General features: G+C 35.8%; 2 protein-coding genes across 5 annotated transcripts in view; one reads left to right on the top strand and one right to left on the bottom strand.

Annotated features, from left to right (window-relative positions):
• LOC149500618 (waprin-like protein) overlaps nt 1-25,131 on the bottom strand; it is a 337,771-nt gene that overhangs the window by 49,843 nt on the left and 262,797 nt on the right. The gene's annotated exons all lie outside the window — the stretch shown is intronic.
• Nucleotides 1-25,131, top strand: part of scra (anillin, actin binding protein) — a 75,252-nt gene that overhangs the window by 34,207 nt on the left and 15,914 nt on the right. For all 4 annotated transcript variants that reach the window (XM_089735856.1, XM_089735853.1, XM_089735854.1 and 1 more), the window contains exons 8-10: nt 14,912-15,174; nt 18,573-18,819; nt 20,829-21,018. In XM_089735856.1, coding sequence (XP_089591982.1) covers nt 14,912-15,174; nt 18,573-18,819; nt 20,829-21,018 — 700 coding nt within the window. The remainder of the gene's footprint in view (nt 1-14,911; nt 15,175-18,572; nt 18,820-20,828; nt 21,019-25,131) is intronic.

The raw sequence follows: 25,131 nt of genomic DNA, 5'->3' as shown, positions 1-25,131 counted from the left end.
ATCTTGTCTGAGAGGTCAAAGAACTGCTAAGTATTATTATGTATTTGCTGGTAATAAATTCGGTAATGTGATACTCACTGTGATACTGCAGCATCTTGCCATTTTACTTAAAAGTCAGTAACCAATGAGACATCGTTGGCTTCAATTTACGAAGGCACGTTCATGTTTGAAACCTAAGTATCTTCAACATTTTTTATGCCATTTAAAAATAACAAATTAAAACTAGTATAATTACTAGTATTTTTTTTTTTTTTTTTACATAGATAATAAATAGATAGATAAATAGATAAATATTTACTAACAATCACGCCACGTTAACTGGTCCCGTGATAAGTTCGTAAAGAACTTGTGTTACAGGTACCAGATAACGGAAATAAATGTAAGATTTTTATTATACACATACATATATTTAATATACATCCATAACCCTGGAAAAGACATTTATATTTATCATACAAATATCCTCCCTTGGCGGGATTCGAACCCGCGACCCCCTAGTGTAGTGACCATGTCACTTACCACTACACCAGACGGACGTATATGTGAATAAAATTGATTCAACAGACTTGCACCATAGTCTTTTTAAAAAATCACTCTTGTTTTCAAGAAGCTTTAATTTTGATAATTATGTAAGGGTAATTTTGATTCGGAGCTACAGTTGTCCCTTTTGTACTGAGGTCGGGGCGGCTTTTGAGGAAAGAGAGTGCAGTAGAATTTCTAAAATGCCATTCACAGAGTTCCTCGTCACATATTTGCACTTAAGAATGTTCTATGATGCATCACATTACAAATCCCCCAGTGACAAAGCCTTACTGAAACATGACTCATGCGGCCCAGAAATCTCATATGACGATGTGTACTGAAGTTTTTCTCTAGTATGTCATTAAGAAATTGGCACACGATATTCTAACGGGGTTTTTGAAGATCCTTCTACGTTCGTCGCGTGGTATGCATAACTGTAAATTAAGCGTAATGTGTACCTAGTATATTTTTGGGGCTATTATGAATGTACCGATGTTTTTTTTTCTGTGTCATTTGGTCATTGTGTTGTTTTGAAAAGATAACAGTGAAGAAGGCATTAGCGTTTTTGAGTGTGGCCGGTCTTTATTCTGTATTTGTTTGGCTTGTGATACGGCGCATGTTTCATATGTTTTTTTCCCTGATTGCGAAGGTAATCCGAAACTTTGATTGTATGAATTTGGAATAGATATAGTTGGTCTTGAAGGGTTGGTCAGCCGTCACTTAATACCACCGAGACTCCGACCTTCTGTCTCAAAGACGTTTGGTAGCGTTCACATTGGAACTGTACCAGTGGCGATCTCATAACTTAGCGCCCTTTCAATTGATACACTTAAGTTGCATGAATGAAAAGGCAATTTCGTATTCAATCTATAAACTAAGCATTTTTATGGATGCATACGCAATAATATGGCACCGTTGAACTGGTCAGATGAAGGTGGAGGTTTGATAATGGAATTATTGAAAGACTATCAACGAGTTTGCACGCGTCATGGTCTAGCACAGATTAGGCTTTTAAAGTATTTTCAACAAATAATTTTAATGAACTTTGAAATGTTGCGTTGTGGCAAACTAAGTCATCTGTCCTCAAAGAACATTTCACAATCAAATGACAAGTTACGAAATGTACAGAGGAAAATTGCTAGTAAATTGTAAGGTTTACAACACAATTGTGTGTTTCGTTTTGTTTTGAATGGGAACCTTAACGTCGTAGGGCGAATGTCTCGGGGCCCGACTTCGGTTACTGATCGCAATCGGGTTATGGCGTTTGGGCGTTGATTTTAGTAGTTCTTGTCTCGTATGTGAATGTTGTTTGCACACAACAAACTCTCCTGTCAAACTGAGACCTTAGAAGCAATGTCTTGAGGTGGGTGGCGGCATTTACGTTGTTGGTGCCTATGGGCTCCGGTAATAACTTAACAAGAATTTAACACCAGGTGGGTCATAAGCTCGTCCACCCATCTAAGCAATAAAAAAATATACATAATTATATATACTAGAGGTCCCGTAGTAGTCGAAATTCGACTATAATTAATTGGAATTGTAAGTTTGTACACTATTATGATTGTATTTTATACTTCTATAATCACAAATTTCGCCAAGACTACACTATAAAACAATATTAATCAAGACAAACAATATTTAATCTATTCTCAATTTGACAACAGACGTCAAGAACAAAAGTTTGACAATAAATAGTATGCATGCGTGTGTGCGTCAAATACATGGTATGTAGTGTGTATAATGTTTTCTTTATTGATTTAATGTATCTTTTATGCATTATTTAAAAAAAATATTAGCATTGTGCACTTCTTCTCTATATTCTCTATAAGTGTGGAAAATTTCATACTCCTCCGTCCGCGCAATTTTCTTAAAAAGGGATACAAAGTTTTTGCTTCACGTATTAATATATAGATACCTATAATTTTGCAAGTCGATCGTGATTTACTGTAAGGTGCGCCAAGCGTCCAAAATGCTTGGACTCAAAGGTTCACTTTTAACTGCACACGTGTGCATACGACGTTTTTGAATTAGTTAAATTGTGTGGTGTAATTGCAGCAGTGCTTCTGTGGCGACATTCATAAGTTGCTTGAGGATAAATGTGGCTGATCGTGTCTATGTAAAACCACATTTGCATGACGCGCGTTCAAGGAAACTTCTCATAATTTAAAGAACGGGAAATTATCTTGTCCATGTAAAAAAAAAAATTTTCATTGACGCCGTACGATCCTGTAGTGTCCTTTGTGTTATTGTGCATTTTTGCCCTGATAGCCTTCAGCTGCTATGTGTGGATACCCACATGTCACCCCTATTGCTTAGTTACACGTCATTAAGGATCCTCCCGATCCATTAACAGTGCTTTTAGGTACCACAAGCACCGGTCACCGTCCTCGTCGAACCCGTCGCTTGCGACGAAGGGCTCGACGAGCGAATTAGTCCACTGATTTTCTGGGTCGCGTTACTGATCCGGTGGTAGATTCTGCGAAGCACTGCTCTTCTAGGGCCAGTGTTAGCAACACTCCGGTTTGAGCCCCGTGAGTTGACCTAGACGTTAGGGCGAAGCTGAAATAGCCTCTCAAGGCTATCAGCGTAGGTAAAAAAAAGAAATTACAAGCGATAGACCTAACAATGTGTTTGCAGTCACTTGTATGGGGCAATAGGTCTCTGTCCCCACCCATCGAACCGGAACGCCTTGCGGCAGAAAGAGGCAGGGTGGTAATAAATACCCAATGTAGAACCACCCTTAGAAACTAACTGGTATAATAGCAGAATTTACAAATACATTGATCGATAATCCCATAACGTAGGAGCAGCTGGCGCCAAAACGTCGATTCTCGGTCGGAGACAATTTCGTTGTAAAAGATTTGTTTGAACGCGCTAATCTCAGGAAAACTACTGGTCCGATTTGAAAAATTATTTCAGTGTTAGATTGCCCATTTATTGAGGAAGGCTATAGGCTATATAACATTACGTTAAGATAAGAGCACCAATAAAGAATGTTTCAAAATCGGGGTATTTTTCCCTTTTGAGAGCTTCTGCTGCGTGCGCTGCGGAAACGAATTCCACGCGGACGGTCGCGGACAAAAGTTAGTTTTTAATACAACAGTGTCGAGGTGATGAGTCGCTCGTATCTCAAGGATGGTATCTGTAAGTTCTAATGATGGATCGTGAAGTAAACTCATGACAGTCATTGTCATTGAAGTACTTATTGTCACTAGGGAAGCGGATGACGGGTCGCATTTCGACCTGTCCAGTTAGTTCGCCTGTAAAGTTCGCCCAAAGTATGGTCACCAAAAAAACAACTGATTATAATGTCCATATTATATACTTTATCGAAACATTTGAATCGTTGCAACTCTACAAGTACAAGCTCTAGTCATCTTTGTACACGATTATTTACTCGTTAAATGTGGACGATATTGTTTGTCTGTCGGTACGTTCTTTGGCCGAACGTAATGAGACCGGTTCTGATGCTTTTTCGCTTGTGTTGAGCGTGCACGTTTGAATAAATACTAAACGAGATGTATGTACTCTAGCACTGAATGAATCCACGTTTAATTTATCACTGTTAATGCAAATGATTCCCGTGTATTTTCTGTTTATTGAAAAATTTTAAATGATTAGTATCTGTGTGTGTGTGTCTTAAAAACCACTTAATCTATACATATAAATAAACTTGGAGTGTCTGTTTGTAATATTGAAATAACAGCTTCTTACTACATGCATATGAATATCTATACGGTACATACACCAAAATAACATTTTTTACAATTTTTTGTCTGTCTGTCTGTTTGTTCCGGCTGATCTCTGGAACGGCTAGACCGATTTTGACGAGACTTTCACTGATAGGTAGCTGATGATATTAAGGAGTAACTTGGGCTACTTTTCTTAGACTAACTCCGCGACAAGAACCGCGGGTAGGTTCGCGGGACTCAGCTAGTGCTATATATTAGACATAAAAAAAAAATCAACATAATTATGTCGGTATAATAAAAAGACACGCACGTTTTCTTGAAGTTTTCGAAGTTAATTTTGAACATAGATGACGAAAATAACCCAATGTACTTACTGGATTCAAGTTTACAAATACTAGCAAGGCGAACGAGAGGGTCAGGTGTCGTCAACCTTGGACGGTCTGCAAAAAAGGATCTTTATTTCAAACAGAGGCCCTTCTTGTTGCAAGGTTTTTTTTTACATAATTTAACTGGTACTTTAAATGATAATACAAGTTTTATGTCGATTTAGATTCTGAATTGTTGTTTTTCTTTGTTGAATTTTAATTTAAACTTTGTATTCTAAAAACAAAAATGACTTGAATAAAAGAAAATCCTTACGTATGGCTGAGCATCACTTGGCTTGACAGGAATGGCTGATTTCTCGTTGAGATCTAAATACAATTAGGACAAGGTTTCTTTGTGAATGAAATTTGAAATTGGAAACCCATTGGAAGAAAATTGATGGATTTTACTAGTCTAATCTAAAAATGAATGTTTGTGTATCCTGTATGCGTTCTTAAACTATTCATCGGATTCTGGTGAAACTTTTGAAATTGGTAATTGAAATGCAGAGACGAATTCTGTTGTACCATCAATATATCGTCCTTTCGCATTAAAAGTATACAATTTCCAAAAATATTCGAAATTGAGTTAATATACGGAATCACTTGGTTATATATCAACAGTATTTTTCTCATAAATACTGTCAAAAGAGCGTAGTTTAGTGTTAGTCTTTTTTTTAGTTTACCTATATTTTGACGACTAATAACAAAATTAATACATCATTTTATCTTACTTTCAAAGACAGATAATGTAACTAATAAAAAATACATGTTGCAAAGATGATTAATATTAAAAATATCACATGTTAAACCTTTAAAACACTCTCCTGTAAAATTAGTAAGTTTTGCGATTATACAGTTTTAATGCGAGAAGACGATATTATGTATTAAAGTGACGCACGAATGGATTCAAGAAATTGAATGTTTTTCGGACTATTACCAATCGTCATAGCGCAATGTGACCGCTTTCGACTAGCATTTTATAAAGGAAATTTCAAAACTTCCTAGAGAATAATCGGAAAGTATAATTCATTTGGTACCTTTCAGGTGTTTTAGCTAACGAATGCTAATTATATACTTTTCGTTGTTAATTTATCATTTCAATTCTTATTATAGTTAGTGGCGTATTCTCACATATGTTGCATACCGTAACTAGTTGATATCAGGGGCAAGAGAACTCTTCTGAATTTCAAAGCGAAAAATCATATCTAAACTGTCTGTCAATCCAACAACGAATCAATCAGTTTAATTAACAAAATAAATAGATCGCGAAATGATTGTAAAATTTCTCATCGATACTTTTGTAATAGTTTTCAATACAATATGCTTCTAAAGCGAAATACATTAAAAAATATTGTAAAAGGGTTCTGTATGTAGATTATTCAATAAAAAAACTGAATTCGGTAAGATTTTGATCACTTAAAATTTATTCTTAATTTAGGTTTAGGTTTAGCAGCTGATGCTTTTAAGAGATTGTAGATTTTACTGATGTGTCCTGGGAAAATGACACAAGGAAAGTTTTTTATCTCTGTTGATAAGGCACGGTGCTTTTGACGTTTAAAGAACAATGGCAGCTTTCTATACAACATTTTACCTGATATCTATTTGAGGCGTCTTGAAACAAAAAAATACTAAAACGATAGGAATAACATAGCTTAAGCTTAATCAGAAATATTTTTGATATTAGAAAGTCACAAAAAAAAGATATCAACGTGTTTACTTTATAATTTGAGGTTATCTATCAATAAATAGATGTCTCTGATTTTTGTAGGCACGGACTATAACAAATTGAGAAAATAGGTAAACGATATGTTTATATAACATTTTTAGTTTCATTATCATAGATGAACCAAGGATACACCTCTAATAGTACTCGAGTAGGTACCTACCCTTAGCAATTGCAGAGCTACCTAGGTACATATATATATTATATAGTTTGTTCTTTCTTTTTTGTAAATGTGTAAAAATGTGTGTCAGAGATAGGTACTTTTAACATTTTGAACGAATTAGTCACATATTTACGACAAACGAAGGCTTGCAAAGCTAATTTACTATAGTAGAATTATTTTGACCGTGCAGTTTGGGTCATAAAAAATCGGAGCGGTGAAGCGAGTATTTCGCTCTCTTCCACTCACGAGCCTTATGGACGGGCATAGTCATGCGCATTATGTCAGTTGTCGTACTGTTAAAATCATTGTCATCTGCAGTGCTGCCATTACTATTACATATTTAGTTATTTAATTAAGTACTAATTGTAACAAATAATAATTAATATTATTATTTTCATTTTAAATACTTTATGAATATTATTCATTATCAAAAAATATTGCTTTTTTGTGCCAATAGTATAATTAATGCCATCCTTTACAAATGTATTAAACCGGAAGTACACAAAAATCGAACTAAAAGCTTATTAAATTAACATTTTTTCGTGACTTTGCCACGTAAATCTAACATCGTATAAAAAATGAGCAAATAAAATGATGAAGTTTCGTTTATGTCGTAATCTAAGACGCCTTTTAAAACATTCAGGTAAAAAATTGCCATTGTTCTTTATGATTATTATGTTTTGATATTTCCAATTTCATAAGAATTGTACATCAAATTCATATTGTCATCGAATTAGGACTTATTATCAGAATACAATGGAAGTCGTCGTGGCCTAACGGATAAGACCTCCGGTGCATTCGTGTTGAGCGCGATGCACCGGTGTTCGAATCTCAGGCAGGTACCAATTTTTCTAATGAAATATGTACTAAACAATTCACGATTGACTTCCACGGTGAAGGAATAACATCGTGTATTAAAAATGAAACCAGCAAAATTATAATTTGCGTAATTACTGGTGGTAGGACCTCTTGTGAGTCCGCGCGGGTGGGTACCACCACCCTGCCTATTTCTGCCGTGAAGCAGTAATGCGTTTCGGTTTGAAGGGTGGGGCAGCCGTTGTAACTAAACTTGAGATCTTAGAACTTATATCTCAAGGTGGGTGGCGCATTTACGTTATGGATGTCTATGGGCTCTAGTAACCACTTAACATCAGGTGGGCTGTGAGCTCGTCCACCCATCTAAGCAATAAAAAAAAATACAATCTGTAAAAACACACAGGTTAAATGTCAGCCTCATCGCCTATCAACACGTTTAAAAATATACAAACGCATATACGCTTTTATATGTAACCAATTCAGCCCAATTGAGTTAGGCTGTTTCTCGTCTTTATAAAGAAAAAAAATGTAGCAATTATAAATCATTAACACGTTTATTGTACGCACGGTATTTCATTCGTCTAAACGAAGTGGCAATCTCCCTCATAAGAAGTAAAAAAAATTTAGAACTCCGATTTAAAAAAGTAATTTCTTTTTTTTACGATTTTATTTGCGTAACCCTAAAAAACGTCATTGATCCGTGAAACATTGACAAAAGGTTTACGACCAATGGAAACTAGGCTTGGCACTCGGAAGAGGACCGATTTCGGAGGCCGTGACATTATTTAACTATCAATAAAATTAAGGACAACTTCGGAATTTACAAGCCAATTTTACTTAGAATTATATTGAATTCAAAGAACAATGGCAGCTTTCTATACAACATTTTACCTGATATCTATTTGAGGCGTCTTGAAACAAAAAAAATACTAAAACGATAGAAATAACATAGCTTAAGCTTAATCAGAAATATTTTTGGTATTAGAAAGTCACAAAAAAAAGATATCAACGTGTTTACTTTATAATTTGAGGTTATCTATCAATAAGAGATGTCTCTGATTTTTGTAGGCACGGACTATAACAAATTGAAAAAATAAGTAAACGATATGTTTAAATAACATTTTTAGTTTCATTATCATAGATGAACCAAGGATACACCTCTAATAGTACTCGAGTAGGTACCCTTAGCAATTGCAGAGCTACCTAGGTACATATACATATTATATAGTGTGTTCTTTCTTCTTTGTAAATGTGTAAAAATGTGTGTCAGAGATAGGTACTTTTAACCTTTTGAACGAATTAGTCACATATTTGCGACAAACGAAGGCTTGCAAAGCTAATTTACTATACCTAGTAGAATTATTTTGTCCATGCAGTTTGGGACGTTTGGGTCATAAAAAATCGGAGCGGTGAAGCGAGTATTTCCCTCTCTCTTCCACTCACGAGCCTTATGGACGGGCACAGTGATGCGCATTATGTCAGTTGTCATACTGTAAAAATCATTTCATCTGCAGTGCTGTCATTACTATTACATATTTAGTTATTTAATTAAGTACTAATTGTAACAAAGGATAATTAATATTATTATTTTCATTTTAAATACTGAATATTATTAATTATCAAAAAATATTACTTTTTTGTGCCAATAGTATAAATGCCATCCTTTACAAATGTATTAAACCGGAAGTACACAAAAATCGAATTAAAAGCTTATTAAATTAACATTTTTTCGTGGCTTTGCCACGTAAATCTAACATCGTATAAAAAACGAGCAAATAAAATGATGAAGTTTCATTTATGTCTTAATCTTAGACGCCTTTTAAAACATTCAGGTAAAAAATTGCCATTGTTCTTTAGGTATTCGTTTGATTGTATTCGACAATGTACTTTCATAGCGTTCTGCAAACTGTGTCTCTTGAAATTTAAGAAGAATTATTGTTTTAAGCCTCCGGAATTGTCGATATCACCAAAACTTTCATTTATTTAATTACCTAGTCGATTAATTTTGTTTCTTTCACGATATTTCAAAGAGATTGCCGGCAATGTGATAATTGAATAACTCAAAAAATAATTAAATGGCGGTAAGATCAAGTAGCATTTTTAAAATATACTTAGTAGAAAGGTTACTTAATTTACGACCAGCTTTAACTTTAGTTTACAACAAGATTAATAAAATTACTCGAGTGCTATAGACAATAACTGCCGTAGAAGTTCAATAAACAAAACAATCGTCGTTGTCAAACCAAAATCAGCTATGTGCACTTTTTGAGATTTTATAGTATAGTTCACTACCCTATCTACCGTATAAAACTGTTATGTGTCTATAGCTTTAATATTTATCTATAGCTTTCATTTGATATAACTCTCAAAAATTCACCTTCATAGAAAATTTTGTAAGAAAATATTTATACTCGTTAACTCAAAATAGAGTTTTTGCACATAGCAGATTTTGGTTTGACAGCGACGCAATGGTATAATACATCTAATTATTAACACTGTGTATATGATACTCTATCTGAAATCGAAGAGTCTAAATAATATAGTGAGACTTTAGTTATATTTATATAACGCGTATTAAAATAACTGACGTATTTTTTTTTTTTTTGGAACGTTTACTGATTTCTTATTATTAAACAATCCGTTATCCGTTACGAATATCCAAAACACATTTTGTAAATTCAACTCACTTCGGTAAAAATAACAGTATTAAAAAACGGTCAAACAATGTGTAAATCGATAAGACATTCGAATCGTGATGAACTAATAATGTTGTTTTTCGCGACACTAATATCGAGAATCCAGAATAGACCCCGTCAAGTACGATCTCATAGCTTTGAGAAACAGCGGTGGGCATCGTGTTGTCGGCCCGTGTGGGTCATTACGTCGAGAGCTCGCGTTGGAGACACCGTACTTTGAAAATATAAAGTAAATGCGAAATAAATAAAAAGTCGTGACCGATATTGAGGATAGTTCGTTCGAGTGTACGTACTACTTACTACACTTCGTTGGATTTTTTTTTTGTGAAAATCACATTCGATAGTGTCTCAACTCATTGAAGTGTAATCTGAATTTTTAAATGTGAGTTTTCAAATTGTTCTGTTCCTTTAAAAGTTACAACGCAAGTGTATTTTTTTAATGAATTTTTTTTTTTTATTATTATTATTAAATGTAGATATTTCAAAATTTGCTGATTCGATCATCATTATTGATTATGTCGTGAGCTTACTTAAAAATCAACTATACAAGTATTTGTATTTAAAACTAGCAGACCCGGCAGACTTTCGTGACAGACAGACTTAGTGCCTCAATCGATAAATAAAAGACTTAAACTTTTGTATAAAATAAACTTAAAACAAACAAAAGGAATCCGTCCGACGGGGGACACATCAAAGGAAAAACAAAATTGTTATTTTTATTTCATTTCGAGCATTTTCATATTTATCTACCTTTTAAGCCTTCTCTGGACTTCCACAAATAATTCAAGACCAAAATTAGCCAAATCGGTCCAGCCGTTCTCGAGTTTTAGCGAGACTAACGAACAGCAATTCATTTTTATATATATATACAGATAGATAAGAACAACATATATAATTTTCGGGTTTCTGTTAGCCCAAACGTAATTTACAATTGTTTTAATACTTTTAAAATATTTAGGTAGGTACGTCTTATAAGTACTAGTTCTGCGGCTTGTAATAATAGCGACAGCGGGTTCGATTTGTTGCACAAAACTAGGCAACGTTCGCGAAATGGCCTTAAAACTAAACGCAGCTTCTTTTAACTTGTGCTTTATGACACAATGTCAAAACGCAATTGTTTTCGTAGATATAACGGAACAACCCTCTTTTTCACGGTGCTTTTAGGTACCACAAGCACCGGTCACCGTCCTCGTCGAACCCGTTGCCTGCGACGAAGGGCTCGGCAAGCGAATTAACCCATAGACACAGCCCACTGAGTTTCGTGCCGGATCTTCTCAGTGCTTCGCAGAATCTACCACCAGATAGGAAACGCGACCCACTGAGAAGAACCGGCGAGAAACTCAGTGGGCTGTGTCTGTGGGTTAATTTACTCGCCCGAGCTCTTCGTCGCAAGCGACGGGTTCGACGAGAACGATGACCGGATGAGCTGTCAAAGTTCGAGCGTCACTATTGAAAAATCCCATATTTTGCCTTTAAGTACCCATGCGTTACGTAACGGAGACTGCGACTCCTTATCAAGCCTTTCCCGGGCTTCGGTGACCGCTCAACACCAATTGAACTCGTCAAACAGAAAATGTACAATATCATTGATATTATATCAACGTCCTTTGTATTATACGAAATTGAATGCTCAAAACTTAATATAGATTACAACTGAAAAATCGAAGTAATTTTTTTTTCTTTGAATGTTCTTTTAGGTTAGTATTAAGTAAAAGCAATAAGATTATTGGAATAGCATTGGTATCAGAAACGTCAGTTGTACAACGTGAGTTGGACGTCTTGAAGCCTTAACTTCAATTTAAAACATCGAATTGTTGGTGCTAATACCAAAAAAAAAATGGATCTTTAATAACAAAGATAAATGCCGCGTATTAAACGAAATGTCGCTTAATACGCGGCAAAACGTTTACCTTTCACCTCACGATATATAGAGACAGAACTAGGTAACAAAATCGCGTTTAAAAAAATCACTTATTCTAGATTTTGTGGATCTCGGAAAGTATCAGACATGTATGAAACTTTACAACCCTATAAATTAAGTGATTTCTTAAGATGGGTGGCGTTATTTACTTTGTTGATGTCTACGGACTCCAGTGACCACTAAACCGTGAAGAAGTTCGTAAGCTTCGCCCAACCACCTAAACTGACTCGACAATAATAAACTCTCGAAGAAATAAGACGATAAAATCGTCCGCGACCACGAAAATCATAAAGTATTGGAAATAATTTATTTAATAATATTAATAACATGAAATTAAACCGTAAAAATAATTTTAATCATGTCCAAGACTTGCCAAAAACCAATAATTATAGGTAAATAAAAAAAAAAGTTAAATGGCTGTCTGGTGTAGTGGTAAGTGACATGGTCACTACACAAGGGGGTCGCGGGTTCGAATCCCGCCAAGGGAAGATATTTGTATGATAAATATAAATATCTTTTCCAGGGTTATGGATGTCTATTAAATATATGTATGTGTATAATAAAAATCTTACATTTATATCCGTTATCTGGTACCTGTAACACAAGTTCTTTACGAACTTATCACGGGACCAATTAACGTGGCGTGATTGTTAGTAAATATAAAAAAATTATCACTTATAATAACTGAGCACGATTAGTCCCCTATGCCCTCATACGTAATTACTCTAATATGTCTATAAATGATGTCGATATATTGTAGGTTTTGTATATCAGCACAGTTGTAATTAGGTTAAGCAGTTGCACAACCTTGTATTTATTGTATTCCGTCTGTCGTCTATACTTGAAGTTCGTTTAAAGGCTTATTGATCAGTATTCTTTAAAATAATATTTCGTAGGTAACAAATACAAAATTTATTTAAGAGCACCCGTAGTATTGATTCGCGTTGGAAAATATACGCGTTTCTTTTGTGAGGCCATATTTAGTTTAATTTTTAGTTATTGCATACGAGGGTGGACAGGCTTGCGGCCTAACTGATGTTAAATGGTTGTGGTAGAAAATTAAAGAACCAAGATTGTTAAATGATTGAAACTTTTACACTAAATGAGTCGTCTATTATCAAAGGTGGCAATCTGTGCATTTGGACAAAAAAAATTTATTGATATGTCAATACAGATTTATTTGAATATAATCGTCTCCTTCAAAGAATACGGTTCAAAACCTGCATTAAATAAAGGTTAATAGTTAACCTGTTATTTATCTAAGATGTCGTTCCGAAGAGTTTTGTGACTGCCAATGGAATACAAAGTCAATAATTCGTTTTTCTGATTTACCAATCATTGTCCAAAAGTCAGATTGCCGCCTTTGATAATAGTCGACTCAAATATTGTAAAAATATGGTCCATATAATGAACGTGTTTGAAACACTTTTAAACCTGGCTGAGCCTTTGCTCGCCCATCTGTCCTGGTGAAGCTGGAAAGGCCTCCCGGCCAGCAGTAATATTTCAATCATAAAAAAAAAAAAACACTTTTAATCAAGTAGAATTCGATATTGGATAATTCTCTTGTCTGTTTAAATAATTTTTTTTGACCTTTTAGTCAGTCAGTTTTTTTTTATTGCTTAGATGGGTGGACGAGCTCACAGCCCACCTGGTGTTAAGTGGTTAGTGGAGCCCATAGACATCCACAACGTAAATGCGCCACCCACCTTGAGATACAAGTTCTAAGGTCTCAAGTATAGCTACAAGTACAGTCACAAATAATTCTTAAAGCATTAACCTGTCATTGTGCTCTTCGTATTTTTGATCCACCAATAACAACGACGCTAGTTAAGTCGTGTTCAATTCTAATCAGTATGCAGAATATAACCAGTTTTAGTGCACACAAAAAAAGCAACGATGTATGGAACTATATTCGATTGATGTACGGCTTGAATATACCGAACATAAATCTATACGAAAGATAAAATATAGGTATTGTTAAATAGATTTGAAGTCTTTTTTATCTAATAATTTCAAACGGACAATTAAAAAGAATAGCGTGTAAACGTTACGTATTAAGAGAAATACTCCGTTTTTTTTTAATAAAAATATATGTCTAATAGTGTAATGTAGCTTATGAATATTTAATGGAATGCGAAGTATGGTTTGGGAGTCTTTCCTGAAGTAACATTAAGTTACCTTTGATTATATATTTCTTTTCTATCTAATCGCTGGTACCCTAATGGGCTCTTCTAGCTACTAACGGTAGTAGATGAGTAGCTAAGCTGACGAGCCCAACCTGAGAGAGTTTGGTACTGGCCTTAGCGAGAGCAGTGCTTCGCTAAATCTACCATCGGATTGGAATCGCGACCCACTGTGAATATCCGGCGAAAACCTCAGTGGGCTCTGTCTATGTAGGTTAGGTTGCACGTCGACCTCCTCATTGTATTTTACGCCTTCGATTATATTTTTTTCATCATCATTATCATCATCTTAGCCGGTCTGCTGTCCACTGCTGAATAGGCCTCTCCAACTGATGTCCAGTGCGGCCGGTCCGTTGCCACCTGCAGCCAACGTGACTATTATATAAATATATTTTTTATTCATCAATAATTAAAACTATTTTTACGCCTTTAATATCGCGTCCTTTATTATCCATTGCTCTGAAACTCCCGTAGTCAAGGACGACTGACGAACTGCTTATTTGAATCTACGACTCGTGAAAACCGAAGATCAATCAGTTCTTGTTGAAACTATTAGGTGATTTGGATTGCAGTATTTCTATTAATACAACTTGTGAAATTGTTATAGGTATCAAACTTTAATAAAATGAACAGTTGCCAAGAAAAGGTCGAGAATTGTCGTAATAAACAACTTTAGTGTTGGTAAAAACTAAACCAATTGAAATTGTAATTTATTCATCCGCAAATAGGGCTTAAAACTCCAAATCGTTTTAACTTCATTGTCGGCAAACAATTCTTATATTGGGTTTACGACATCTCCTCCGATGTCTTACGGCTCCTATCTGTTTCAGACAACAAAGCGGCCAGGCCTACGGTTCAACAAACGAAAACAACTCCGACAAAAGCAAATATTACGAAGAACTCCAGGTCGAACTCGAAAGATAGTCTGGCCGAGGACAATGTCAGTCAAAGCTCACTAAGCGGCGGAATAAAGGGGAAGCTCGTGGCTCTATTCAGCAAAGAGCAAACGATAAGTGAGACGTCTATAGCTAATAAGTTTAGGCTGGAAAGAGAGAGGGATATGGAGATGTTGCAGAATAGATTCCCTTTTAAGGTGAGTTCGACTAAATTTTTTTACAAACAGATTTACTAGACCCGATATTGAAACCAAACTGAGTTTTATGTCAATTGATAATCAGTTAGGATAGAATTTGTACATTTTACATACTTGAATAGAAAATCGAATTAACTCGAAATTTGGTATACGTATTTAAGGACCGATAACAATTCAATAATAAAAAAAATATTAAAAAAATATATATTGTAAAAATTTTAATTCAACTAAAAAATTAAAAATAAATAATAGATTAAAAAACTAACAAAATACGCCTTTATAGAAAATCCAACTAAAAAATTAAAATTTTTTTTTAATAAATTTGAATTAAAAATAGTGTCAGGAAAAATGATTTTATTGTAAAAAAAAAGCGTCTATAAAAGCGTATTTTGTTAGTTTTTCAAACTATTATTTATTTAAATTACAATTTGGATGTTGGAAATAACTACGGTCTCATTTATGTTTCAATAACGCGTATTCATAGTGTCGAGCGCATTGATCCTTTCGCAGTATTAAACCGAAAAAATCTGCCAATTCGATCAGAATCTAGGGTAAGATGTAGCTCGAGTCTTAAAAGTACTGATATTCAAAATGGTGATACTATCTTTTGAATCATTTCATCGGGTATACCGTCGGAGAGTTGGTTCATTTTAAGTTCACACACCCAGTTTCCGAGTACAGACATTCCATAATTAGAAGTAAATCTGAACCCTCTAGATCTATTCTTGTCGCGACATGTTGTGTTTTATGTTCGCTCTCGTTACTTCAGTTAGTTTGACCGTTGACAAAACCATTTGGAATGATTTGTCGATTCCAATATTTTCACTTCCACGTCCGTCTACTGAAGTCCCAACTTGGCTTCGCAGTGAGTGGTAAATCAGGATGTCGTGCCGAAAATCAATCACATCATTTTAATCTGGTGATAGAACGTCTTGTGATTTGGTTTGGTTTATTATACAGGATTCCTTTTAAAACACGTTTAAAAAAATAATATGGGTATTTTAATGGCGGTCTAAACAGAATAACGAAAAAAACCTTAACAAAAATTATGTATCAAACGTATTTTTCTCCATCGGAACATTGCATTACCCGAAAATAAATCACTCGTTATAATTAAATTTCAAATTTATATTAACTAAATTTAAAGCTTTTGTTTCATTTTAAATGTCATGTCATGACATGCTTGTTGAATGTCAATAAAAAAGTGTTATCTCTACCATCGGTTCCAAAAAATAGCCACAGTCCTCTGATGAACCGGCCAAACAAACTGAACGGGTTTATCTTTTTTTAAATTTAAATTCTTTAAAATCAAACGGTCTGAAGCGACATCTCTCAAATGTGCTATCTGATACGCAATCGTCAACTTTAAAATGTGTTTTACTACACAAAAGTTCCTTGATCGATTTTTTTGTATTTAAAGACTACAAACATTTTGTAGAACCTAGCTTTAATAGCGCAGCGCTTGGGTGGGTCCCTTAAATAATTATTTTGTATATTGAAAGCTTCGGCTAAACAAACCTCTATATTGAGGGGGCCAAAGTTTAAAATTTGGAAAAGATATCATAAAAAATAACTTCTTCAGCTATTTGAATAAGGTAAACTTAATTAAAGTTCAATTAAAAACATCGAATTGTTGATATTAATACTAAATAAAACTGACGTTTAATTGCAAAGATAAATGTCGCGTACTAAGCGCAATAGCCTTTCCACCCCTCACATATACATATTTTTTATCGTATGATATCACAAAATAACGACATTGGGCGAATCAAATAAACTATCCAAATTTAATAGACTCATACGCTTGGGCTCTCAAATTTTGGTTACTGGAGCCCATAGACATCCACAACGTAAATGCGCCACCCACCTTTAGATATAAGTTTCTAAGGTCTCAAGTATAGTTACAACGGCTGCCCCACCCTTCAAACCGAAACGCATTACTGCTTCACGGCAGAAATAGGCAGGGTGGTGGTACCTACCCGTGCGGACTCACAAGAGGTCCTACCACCAGTAAAAAAAGTTTATAGGTCATTCTAAAATAATAGAACTGCACATTATGATACTTGCGTGTTTTGTAACATTGTGTTAACAGATTACATGCCTAATGTATGTTGATGTGATAATTTTTATGTTTAGCTTCAACTTCGATTGCGTATGTGATGTTAAGTTGAGAAATCTTGATGGTTTTTTGTATGGTACGTTTTGTTCGAGAATGGTTATGACGTTATTTACAATTTATGGTTGTCAAATTTTGCTGTTATGGGTCTTTGAAAAGCACCACCACATTTCTTCGGTGTGGGAGCATATTATGATCGAAATTATTGGTGGTATAGTGCATTGTTAGTCTGCATTTAAAGATGCCACCACTGGGTCTATTTCTGCCGCGTTGTAATCATCCGTTCCGGTTTGAAGGGTGAGACAACCTTTAATGCAATAGAGACGTAATTTAATTTCTCAAGATTTAAAGCAACATTATTGATTGCTTAAATAAACTATCCTTAGAAATGTATACTTTAATTAAAAAGGATCTTTTAATTTGAAATCTAAAATTAATTTAGCACTTGTTGGCACAACCCGGTAATTACATCAATTAACATTATTGAGGCCCTTTGGTTTGGTTAGTTTTTTTTTGTGTAAAGATTACAATAAATGTTGTACCGCAGATGGTTGGCTGTCAATACCGAATGCTTAGGGATGTTACTTCCAAAAGTTTACTGAGGTTTTTTCGTTGATCTGAGTTCTCGATTAGAATTTTTTGTGAGTGTCGCTTTAGGGTCTTATAAGACCGTTCAGTTTGATACCACCGTTTTGCTTATGCTTTCGCAATTACGCGTTTCCGTATTAAGGAAGGATAGTCATTATTTCAAACCGACCTTGTGTTGTATTCACGTTGTAAACTACTCTTTACCCTTTGCCCTTCTGTTCTAGTTAGAAGATTGGCTAATCACAATCACTGTCACGCAGATAGTGATCTATCGTGAATGTCAACCTTCACCTAAAAGCGTTAGGTTGAAGTTCGATTACATACGAATGATTGGCAGTCTACTCCACAAACCGGAACATTAAAATTTGGAAGTCACTTCTACGACATCTAAGTTTTTTATTTTCCTACCTATGCTGATAGCTTTGAGAGGCTATATAAGCTTTGCCCTAACGTGTAGGTGAGCTCACGGGGCTCAAACCGGAGTGTCGCTAACACTGGCCTTAGCAAGAGCAGTGCTTCGCAGAATCTACCACCGGATCGGAAACGCGACCCACTAAGAAGATCCGGCGAGAAACTCAATGGGCTGTGTCTGTGGGCATCTAAGCAAGGGTCGCAGTTTCCTTCGGTTTGGGGGTCGGTCACTGCCATATCTATAGTGCGTTATTTAAACATAAATATCAATTATTCTTTTCAGGCACCCCCTCCCAGGAAACCTGAGCAGAATGATTCAGATGACGATCAGAGCGAGCAGGATCCATCTGAGAAAGCCCCCTTAATGGGAAGCACTACATCTCTGGCTCATAAGAAACCGGAAGTCATAGCCAATATACCTAAAGTGACGTTCGAAGAAAAGACGAAAGAACAAAATGGAGACGTCGTAGACAGAGAAGGAGACAAAGACGCCGAGAAGATTGTTGGTTCTCAACCGGTTAAAAGGAGAAGTTAGTATTGTGTTTTAGTATCTTGGCAGTATACTGTAGTTTGTTCAATGGGTCGCGATTCCGATCCGGTAGTAGATTAAATGAAGCGCGCCTCTTGCTAGAGCTAGTGTTAGCAAATTCTCTCAGGTTGAGCCCGTGAGCTCATCAACCCGTCCGCGAGAAACTGGAACAACCCTTTAGGCTACCCTCGAATAGATAGGAAAAAAAATAGTTCGCTAAGATACATGATCGCCTTTGTTGGTCGAGCATTCAATGATTTTAACTATGATGAAAGTCTTCGAGAAATATATTTAGTAATCGGGATTGGGGTGTACTTCTTTTTGTCTCACATGTGACATGTTCCCGCCACATGTGTTAAGTTGTAACAGGCTCATCACTCACTCGGTAGAAGTGAAACCTACAGAAATGTTCTATCTCATTCACACGCAGGACAAATATTTATAGATGTACCTGCTAAAGATGTTTTTTCTTCTAAAATTTATCGCTCAAATATGAAGATATGATAAGATATAGATGAAGTAAGTGCGAAATATTCTATCATTTTACTCATTACTTATTATTGTTATATGTAGTATTAAATGATTACCAAAATCCATAGAGACCCTGTCGATCTATCAATATTAGGTTCTAGGTTCAGTTATGCAAACGCCTGATTACTTCTTGTCGTAATTTTGCAAGGTCTTGGTTCAGTGTGCTTTGTGTGCGTTTTTTAACGTTCTCGACAGCGTAAAAGTTAACTCAAATTTGTATAGAGTTTGAACGTTTGCCTACGTTTGCTGCCAGGGGTGCTGTTCCAACGGCACACATATTTTAGTTAACTTTTACGCTATCGAGAACGTTAAAAAACTCGCACTAAGCCATAAACATTCCTACGTCAAAAAAGTTAACGCATCCGATCTAATACTTATTAGTCATATTGATTAAGAAGCTATATTTTGGTTTTCCTCGTAAACGTTGAGTTTCGCTGATCATTTTGTGTTTGCCCAACATGAGTCACGTTATTCGATTGTCTCTCTTAATGCTTTAAATATTTTTAATGCACGGAAACGGTTTCAAACTGCGACGAAATTAGCGACACTTAATCCGAATCCGTGATTTTGGAGGCAGGAACTTTAAAAGCAAACTATTTACTGTTAAGGTGGGGCTTATTGTGTGTATTAGGTATCGTTAACCTGCCTATATCTAGCGCGAAGCGGTCACACATTGCGTTCTGATCATCTTGTCCAACAGTGTGCTTAGTGCGAGGTTTTTAACGTTCTCGAAGTTAACTCGAATTGGTATAGAGTTGGAACATCGCCACTAGCGGCAAACGTAGGCAAACATTCCTTTTTATTTTTTTTTATTTTCCTACCTATGCTGATAGCCTTGAGAGGCTATTTCAGCTTCGCCCTAACGTGTAGGTAAGCTCACGGGGCTCAAACCGGAGTGTTGCTAACACTGACCCTAGCAAGAGCCGTGCTTCGCAGAATCTACCACCGGATCGGAAACGCGACCCACTGAGAAGATCCGGCGAGAAACTCAGTGGGCAGTGTCTATGGGTTAAGTCGCTCGTCGAGCCCTTCGTTCGTTCGACGAGGACGGTGATCGGTGCTTGTGGTACCTAAAAGCACCGTTAATGGATCAGAAAGATCCGTAATGACGTGTAACAAATGTTCCAACTTCATACCAATTTGAGTTAACTTTTACGCTATCGAGAACGTTAAAAAACTCGCTCTAAACACAAAGTACTAACGTTATAGTCCCTCATTGACCAATGCTTTACAATGCTTGTCATTGCTTTACATGAGGCCTCCACTTTTTTTTTCCTACCTAAGCTGATGGTCTAGCTCTAGAAAGACCATGTCAGCGTCACCGAGCTAGTAGGTGAGCTCACGGGGCTCAAACCTAACGACGTTGCCAACACGAACCCTAGCAAGAGCCGTGCTTCGCAGAATCTACCACCGGATCGGAAACGCGACCCACTTTGCTCCACTGAGCCCATAAACCGTAACTGTATAACTCTGTTGCAGACTCTCAAGACTCGCCTGCCGTCGTGTCGGTACTAGAGGATGTAAAGAGGATCAAAGTGAACAATAACAAACAAGCGAACGGACACGCCAATGGCGCCGTCACGCAGCAGCCCGGCCTGTACCCGCATTTATCGGATATAGAGACCGACAACTCAGGACACGAGGAGTACTCCGACTGCGGCGGATCGAGGTGCGGTCATTACGCCCTCGAATGCGTCTTTTTCTTTATGTGTATATGAGTTACGGGCTGCGAAGCCGTCGATTTGTTTACGAGACATGGAGTCGATTATCGATTGGTCGACATTTTTTATCGACATTGGTGTATCGACAATCGTTATTGACGCGACTAATGCAAATCATTTTAGTTTTGACTTTAAAACATTAGCCCGGTCTAAACGTCCTGAAAAACGAAAATCGGTCGTGTTGTAACCTATGTGGCTAGAATTGTAGGTAATGAAGTCGTTGTGAGCAAGTAGCGACATCTAGTTTTCGCTAAAGGTAACTCTTGAATCGCGGTAACGAGAACTCCAAACGCGTTCTTTCGTTAATTGACTATCAATGAATACGACAAATAAACACATTACAGTGAATATTAATATAGCCATGATAATTTTAAGTTAAGGCTTTATGCTTTGGTCCAATGGAAGAAATATTATCGTATCAATGGCCACGTTAAAAGTCTAGTGAACTTGAGTGAATTTAAAACACGGGCCCAGAATCGTTTCCCGATCGGGGCACATGGCGTTCGGGGTCAGAGTTTGTCTCGTGGGTTTACGTGGTGCACGTTTCAGCCAGGAAACGAAAGGATTTTTCTTTAGAAAAAAAAAATATATATACGCGCATCGTTTAGAGTACTATACTTAAAATATCACTGTGGTCCCAAAAAGTAAAACCACAGACATAAATCGCAACTCCAAGGATTAATATCTTTCTTTTTAACATTAATTACCACTCACTAAGGTTTCTATTTGAAATTATTCCACAAAAATGCCAACAAAAACACTGTGTATTTAATTAAACTCGGGACTTAATTTGAGATCAATTAAGATATGGTACAACACTATAAAGTCGGCTAAAGGCCTTCGATAAAGATTACGTATTCTGTCCTTATCTCTCATATGGTTATTACTAGGTGCGAGCGAGACGACAATATGTTAATAAATCTCGCAAATTTTCAAGTCATCGTTCACGGTTCGTCTGTTTTATACGTATTCCTCTGCCCTTTTATATGTTTTGTGATGTTTGGGAGTTACGAATAATATTAATGCGATAGAAATCTTGCCAGAAATACGTTTAAATATAATAACACTGTTAACATTAGGAAGAAATAAGTTAATGACCCTTACTTAACAATGAAATATCTATCTGGATCGTTTGGACACTCTAAGTCTTACGGAGTGGCTTCGTCTATCTTCCGTGGGCAGTGCTCTGAGGAATATTGCGGTGGCTGAAACCTGTAAATTGCTGATAAGTGACTCACAATAATGAGCACAACATGAGTGACAACTATATATGCAAAAAAAAAAAATGTCATCTCTATTTTACCATCGTAACGTCCGCTACCGGAGAGATGTTTATATACAGTTTAATACTCATTAGAACCCACTGCGTTAATTCAGAGTACGTTTACAGACTCCTTTGCTATATATACAAAAAAAAAAGTTGTCCATAGTTAAATGTATTATCGATTAAAAATATGACTGACTTGTCTGTATTAGAAGATTCTGCAGTCTTTGACGTAAAATATTTTCTAACCCTCTTAGTCAATTAGGAGCCTTATTAAAAGTAACTAAAATCATATACGAGCATCTTTTTCTTTTTTTTTATTGCTTAGTTGTGTGGACGAGCTTACAGCCCACCTGGTGTTAAGTGGTTACTGGAGCCCATAGACATCTACAACGTAAATGCGCCACACATAAAATATTTATTTAGATTTTTCAGAATTCAGTAGCAATATTATACAATAACAATAATAGGGGAATAACCTAAACACATTATACAAAAAACACATGACTCATAAATATTATTATGTATTTAAATGTGTACGTTATTGATTTTCGGAAATATTGCCGTAGACTTAGGGTTAAGCAGCGACTTGGCTGTGCCGCTGACATGTCAATGTACATAACAACGGGATCCTCCTTAAACTATGTATTATATTTAAAAAATATATTCAATAAATGTATTTTTTCATAAGACTTAAAGCTATAGTAACTGCCAATATATCTGTTTTAAATTTATATTTACCCTGTGGAATCTTGCGTGAATTCTGTTTATGCGCCTAACATAACATCTGAATTCCCGTAGTATGATATATATTAAATCGGACGAACGAAATATCCTGTTCTTAAAATGAACCAGCTCCTAAAACCGATTCTGTAAATAAATACGAATTTTAGTGCGTGAATTGTTTTGATTTTCGTATGAATTGTCTCTCGCATCTGTGCCGTTTTTAATTACATCCTAATCTGTATACATAAAATGACAGGTCTGCCTGCGGCTTAGTGCGCAAAAACTACTGGATAGATTTTCCTTTAGTTTTAGGGCCTGTCCGCACAGCGATATTTCACCGCGCGGTTTTTATTCGCGTGTATTAAATTCCGCGAACAGAATTACATCTAGTACGCACTGCGAATAAAATTTCGTACTATTTTCGTCAGTTTAATTCAGTTCTCGGCTGAGACGCACGTGTAAAATGGACAACTGAACAAAAAATTTTATTTATCTAATGCTAAGGCGGCGTAACAGACGTATCAAAAGATGTCATGAGTATTGGATTCACCCACTTACTGCATTGAGACCCATTCTATCGTGGTATGCTTTATGAAATTTGTCCCACAAGGGAGGTCTCCTGTACATCAGCGAGATTAGTTGCTCCATATCAATCTCATCATTTTCTTGCACGGCCGCCAATCGGGCGGGAGAAGAAGCGCGCGACATCTTTTCAATAGCGACGTTGCACGACTGAGCGAAACCCGCGAATTTTATTCCACAGTGCGAACATAGCCATACTTACTTTATACGGTACAAAATATTCGCGCGGAAATAAATCGCACCGCTTCGCGTTCAATTTGCATCAAGTCACAGATTTTTTTCCCGCGCGATTTTTTTACCGCCAGTGCGTATACTCCTATAATATTAAACGTGTTACAGAATTACGAGAAAAAAATCGCGCGGTAAAATATCGCGGTGCGGACAAGGCCTTACCGCTAGAGAAATTGGTCCTTATTTGAAAAAAAAAAACGACGATATTTACAATAAAAATAAAGTTACTAGAAGTTTGAAAATTTTCATTACGTTTACACTAGTACGCAATAGATGGCGTTATTATACATTTTAGTCGCATTATGGCTATATTAACATGGATGCATTACTGAGCAAATAATCAAGTTTCCCGGGACGAAATCGCGAGCATAGCTAGTTGATAATGATAATATATTTGTAATAATAAGACTGCATGTTGCCTATATCTTTAGTCTAGTACATAATATACTGTAGTATTTACTGTTAATAATATACATTATTTATACAAACATATCTATCTATATCAGTGATTTAATTTAAAATGTACTACTTAATCCGCTTAAAGTACAATTTTGATATTATGTATTTACGTTATAATAACTTACTTAACAAATATAATTTAAATATAGTCTAGTTGCTTTTTTTTTGTTTAGTATATTAATTATTTTGATTAGTACGATTGATATGTACTTATACTCGTAATAGCAATTACAGTAATCAATTATTTTTATAGCTTAAATCGAGAATTTGTGTGTAAGATGTTTACAAGCCAAACTTCTATTACGACTAAACCCTAACAAACTTGGCCATAATGTTGATGAAAACTTCTAATTTATTAAGATTGTTTTTCTGTGATCTCATGACCTCACTTATGATCGGATAGGTGGCACAACTGACACGTTAGTTAGACCATCTTTCCCATATTAATCAGAGTAAACGAATTTTTTTGTAGTAATGTTGCCATTTACTGAAATCACCCCATCCCTTGGCAGTTTGTCATATAGATTCTAGGGAAAAGAAGAAGGAGGTTTACTGAAAAGACTGCCAATTCAAGACACGACAAAATACTATGCTTAGGCAAACTACAGTGTGTAATATTAACTTAAGCTAACTTATTGAGTTGTTAGGGTAGTTTATCGTGAATCTTTAACCTAGAACGAAGGTAGTTTGTGATAAATCGCTCTCAACACTATTCAGGTCGTTGAACTGTGCGTCAGCTGATGCATTATGTTTCGAACGAAATATATCTATATATTCAACATCGTTGTTTTGTGATAGT

The sequence above is a fragment of the Bombyx mandarina genome, chromosome 20 (assembly GCF_030267445.1).
Source record: "Bombyx mandarina strain Sakado chromosome 20, ASM3026744v2".
In the NCBI taxonomy this organism is placed as follows: Eukaryota; Metazoa; Arthropoda; class Insecta; order Lepidoptera; family Bombycidae; genus Bombyx; species Bombyx mandarina.
Note: the sequence above shows the minus strand (reverse complement) of the source record. Positions and strands in the feature narration are given on the sequence as shown.